Source organism: Pteropus alecto, unplaced genomic scaffold (assembly GCF_000325575.1).
Source record: "Pteropus alecto unplaced genomic scaffold, ASM32557v1 scaffold102, whole genome shotgun sequence".
In the NCBI taxonomy this organism is placed as follows: Eukaryota; Metazoa; Chordata; class Mammalia; order Chiroptera; family Pteropodidae; genus Pteropus; species Pteropus alecto.
Window position 1 is genome coordinate 224,710 of NW_006432224.1, and position 4,739 is coordinate 229,448.

Here is a 4,739-nt window from a genome sequence, read left to right on the forward strand (position 1 = left end):
GGCTGGGAGGTGGGCCCGCGGGACACTAGGGAGGGGGCTGCCCGCCTGGGCCGGGTCACAGGGTCAGATCACAGTGCTCTGCTCCACCTCAGCCAAGTGACCCCGGGCAGTGTTCCTTGGCGAGACTGTCTTCACCCTGTGAACGAGTAGGGGGTGGAGGTTAAGTTCGCAGATGCGTTCAGGCCGCGTGCTGATGGCTGAATGGCCCGCGGTGCCTGAACACATCAGGGCCATTCAGGTGACAGTTTATCGTGGCTTTGGCAATGTGGGTGCAAGAAGACCAGATGCCAAGTCCGCTTGGCGCCCTGTCACTGGGGCTCGGCCTGCCGCTGTGGGAGAGAGCCCGGCCCGGCACCACGTGGCTTTTCCCCCAGAGCTGGCTGCCCAGTACGTGTGGTTCTTTTAAGTTTAAATCTAAATCACTTAGGATTTAGAATCCTCTCCCTCACTGGCACCAGCTACATTTGACAGGCTGGTGGCTTCTGTTCTAGGGGTGTGAACATGGCACATGCACAGAGCCTTGGCAGGTGCTGCCCCGAGCCAGCGTCGGGGAGGCGCCGCCTGGGGACCCCGCTCCAGGCGGGTGCTGCTGTGGACCGGGGCTCAAGCTACCTTGTCCCTGCCTTGTCTCTGTTTTCCCTGAGAAGCACAAGGTGTCAGCCCCGTCACGGTACCTAGGCCGGCCCCGTCTTTTGAGGAACTTGTCGTGGACTCTGATGCTCAGAGGGCTCCAGGGACTGGGGTGCCGGTGCGGGGGGGAGACTAAGAACTGGAGTTCAGTGAAACTCAGGTGAGAACGGCAATCTGAGAGACGTCGCGGGAGCACCATGTCCCGGGCGAGGGGAGACCACGGGTGGGCAGTGAGCCCAGCGGGTGCCCCGTGCGGGCTGTGCGGGCCTGACCGAGGTCTCGTGGCGCTGGATGGACCCGGACAGCGGTAGGGTGTGTCTGAAGGCCTGGGCCCCTGGCCATGCCCCCTCAGAGCCTGCTGTCTTCCGCCCCTCCTGGGCCTCGGGCATCCTCAGGGCTGGAGGGCAGAGTGCAGAACGTGCAGACGAAGGAGCCGTCACACGACAGAGGTGGCGTTGGGACAGGGAAATGACCACTGACCCTCAGCCGTGACACGTCCAGCCCCAGGGGCATGATGGGCTCGTGGCCGCCTGTCCGCCCGGGGCCTCCAAGCCAAGCATCCCGTCCCTCGTGAGGACGTTCGCTCGGTCCGCTGGGCAGGACTTGAAGTTGTAACAAGGACTTGACGCGGAAGGGTGTCCGCGTTCCTGGTCAGACTCGCGTGCGTCCCGGTGGGCGGCCGTGAGCGGAGCGTGAGGGAGGGTCTAACGGAGCCCCTCGCTTCCAGGTCGACGCTCTCACGGGCCTCGGTGCGGTGAAGGTGGAGTGTGGCTCCCAGTTCTCGGTCGCCCTCACCAAGTCTGGCGCTGTCTACACTTGGTATGCGAGACTCGTGCTTAACCCTTTCGAGGTGCTGACTGTCCTTGTAGCTCGACATGTGACGTGTCTGGCAGGCCGTGACACGTGTCCTGAAACCCGGTGCCAGGAGGGTGGGCAGGTGGTAGACGGCACGGCCTTGAACTCCTGTCCCGTGTTCCCTCGTGCACAGGGGCAAAGGCGACTACCACAGGCTGGGCCACGGGTCCGATGACCACGTCAGACGACCCCGGCAGGTGCAGGGGCTGCAGGGGAAGAAGGTCATTGCCATCGCCACCGGCTCCCTGCACTGCGTGTGCTGCACCGAGGACGGTAGGTAGAGGCCTCCGGGCGGTGCGATCGGTGACACGCGGTGGGTCCGTGCGCCGCGTGCTGGGCCGCGTCTGCGCCGGGCAGGGTGCTGGCCGTTCTCACCTTTGCCTGGCGTTAGCACCTGGGAATGTGCGGGTTTCCCAGCTGTGCAGGACAGAGCTCATGGGGAGGCCGGGCTGCGTGCACAGAGTCCCACACGCGGGGCTGGCCCTCGGCTGGTCCGCCACTGACGGACCTCGCTGTGCGAAACCATCTGCACAAACCGCGCGGTCTCTGCTGAAACCTGCTTCCTCGGGGGTCTGGAACCCGGGCACGTGCCAGGCAGAGGCGCCCACGCGACCAGCCCTGCGAAACGCTAGGCCCTGAGTCTCTGCTGTGCTTCCTGATAGAGGGCGTGCCACGTGCTGTCACAGCTCGCCACTGGGGGACTGGAGCGCATCCTGTGGGACGGGACAGAGAGAGGAAGGAGGACTTTTAGGGTGCGAGCGGGTCTTGACCTGCCATAGCTGCTTCGAAGGTGGCGAGAAGGGGCCGGGGAGTGTGGTGGCCTCTAGAAGCCGGCCAGCAGGGGCTGTCGGGGATCCCGCCACCTCTCAGCGTTGTGACTGGAGCTCTCTGGGCCACACAGGAGGGTAGCGTTCTCACCACAGGCGGCCAGCACCCAGCGGAAGGGGGGCGATCGTGACGGGAGGCGGCGGTGCATAGGCATCAATTGGTCCTCGTGTGCCATTTCTTGTCCTAAATTTATTTTGTTTAGGTGAAGTTTATACATGGGGCGACAATGACGAGGGACAACTGGGAGACGGAACGACAAATGCCATCCAGAGGCCCCGGTTGGTAGCGGCCCTTCAGGGCAAGAAGGTCAACCGTGTGGCCTGCGGCTCGGCACACACTCTGGCCTGGTCGACCAGCAAGCCTGCCAGCGCTGGGAAGCTGCCTGCGCAGGTGGGTGCTGGGCCCCGGGGGTGGGAGGGCGTGCGGGCCCTGGCAGGTCTGTGCGCGCATCGAGCTCTGTGTGCGGCCACACGCACACGTCATGCGTCCGTTATGTGTTTGCAGACGTGCTCCGCTGGGAGCTCCTCGGGTTCCTAGTGTTAGAAACAACACTCAAGAACCTCAGTGTTCACAGCAACCAATAGCGCGTGTTCCGTGCGTCACCTCGTCCCAGATCTCGTAAACTGTGCAGAACCGTCTTCAGAGGACAGCCTCACGCATTCTTTAGCGAATACGTTTCTGGAGACAGACTTTTCTTGGCATCCTCCTTGGTTTACGTTACTTGGCTGAAGCAGAATGGCCAGAATAGTATCACGATGAGACTTTTCAAACCAGAGTCAAACATCATAGTGCTTCTGTTTTTGAAAATAACATTTTCAGAATCCACATCCAGAGTTGTGGCTCGTCTGTGCGTTCGACGCGCAGGCGAGCGTGACGCAGCCTCGGTGTTCCAGGTCCCCATGGAGTACAGCCACCTGCAGGACTTGCCCGTGGTGGCCTTGCGGAACCGGCTGCTGCTGCTGCACCACGTCTCCGAGCTCTTCTGCCCCTGCATCCCCATGTTCGACCTGGAGGGCGCCCTCGACGAGGCGGGCCTCGGGCCGTCGGTGGGCTTCGACACGCTGCGGGGAATCCTCATATCCCAGGGGAAGGTACGTGGAGCCGCCTTTGCTGTGGGCGGGACTGGTGTCTTCTTACATTTTAGTCCAACGCAGAGTCCTAACCGGAAGTGTCTGGGGTCCAGCGCCTTCAGCGAACTTTCATGGAGCAGCTGCTGTCAGCCGGGCCCGTCCCGGGTGCTGAACACGGCCGTGGCAGACAGACAGGTCTCTTCTGAGTTGGAGCACGTGCTCGGCCTGCAGGTCCCCAGAGGGCTCTGCCCTTTATCTCCAGCCCTGCGGCTCTGTGGCAGAGCCCCACCAGCAGCAGGAGGGTGGACGCACGAGGCCATTTCTTCCCCTGGGATGTCCAGAGCCGTCTGTACCAGGGTTTTAGGCTCCTGGTCACAGGCTAACTTGGCAGCTGTGACTAGGGTCGTGAGGGAGGCACCTCTCAGGCTCCCCGACAGACTCTCCCCATTGAGTTTTCTAGAGGCAGAAGGCCCAAATCAGGAGCTGGGCTTTCCTGTTACGGGAAGGCATCGCGTTTCTGGCGGGCGGGGTGACGGGGTGTCCCAGAAGGGGCCGCTCCACCGCGCGTGGGAAAAGCATGCGGCGGTCGGGTCAGGAACCCTCACCCCGAGTCTGGCTGTGGTGTGGTCGTGGTCTCTTCTTAACGAAATAACACTCGGGTGTTTTGGCGTCCTGTCCAAACAGACGTTTTTGGGGGCTTGGCTAGTGGACGCTCCCACGTTTTATTTCCAGGTGTGACGCAGAGACCCGTGGACAGGGCTGGGGTTTGGGGTAACGGTGAGAGCTCCCTGGTGATGGAAGCAGGGAGAACGGGGCCAGGTGCAGTTGATGTTAAACAGGTTCCGCTGGTTTTCAACAGTAGAAAGGAAATTTGATGACTTTGGCCATTTTTTTAGTCCCTTAAAGTAGAGGTGAAAATGGGCACGGTTAGGGTTCAGTGCCAGTCTCGGCACGGGCGGGCTTTTGGTTTGGCTCGGAGACCTGAGTTATCTAGTCGGCCCTCAGCCTGGCCCGAGGCCGCAGCTGCTCAGCAGGCTCTGGCCATCTGTCCTGTGTGCCCAGAGTCCCCCCCCCCGGGTGGCCTGAGCACCCCGCGTGGCTTTGCACATTGACGCCAGGCCACTCCCCTGAGGCCATCTTATGACTTGAAGAAGAGAGTTTCGCAGTTGCCTGTCCTTGAGAAAACATGACTTTTGGGAACGGGAGATTGCAAACTGCGGTGGGACTGACGGATGGGCGCTACTGTGTGTGTCCGATCCTGAAGCCCGTCCGCCCTGTTCCAGGAGGTGGCTTTCCGAAAGGTGGTGCAGGCGACGATGGTCCGCGACCGGCAGCACGGGCCCGTGGTGGAGCTGA

At 62.1% G+C, this 4,739-nt stretch overlaps 1 protein-coding gene across 1 annotated transcript in view; it reads left to right on the plus strand.

The window, feature by feature from the left end:
- LOC102887399 (E3 ubiquitin-protein ligase HERC2) overlaps positions 1 to 4,739 on the plus strand; it is a 114,318-nt gene that overhangs the window by 102,464 nt on the left and 7,115 nt on the right. The window contains exons 77-81 of the mRNA XM_025043506.1: positions 1,358 to 1,449; positions 1,619 to 1,758; positions 2,516 to 2,703; positions 3,207 to 3,404; positions 4,667 to 4,739. The exon at positions 4,667 to 4,739 is cut by the window's right edge and continues 3 nt beyond it. Coding sequence (XP_024899274.1) covers positions 1,358 to 1,449; positions 1,619 to 1,758; positions 2,516 to 2,703; positions 3,207 to 3,404; positions 4,667 to 4,739 — 691 coding nt within the window. The remainder of the gene's footprint in view (positions 1 to 1,357; positions 1,450 to 1,618; positions 1,759 to 2,515; positions 2,704 to 3,206; positions 3,405 to 4,666) is intronic.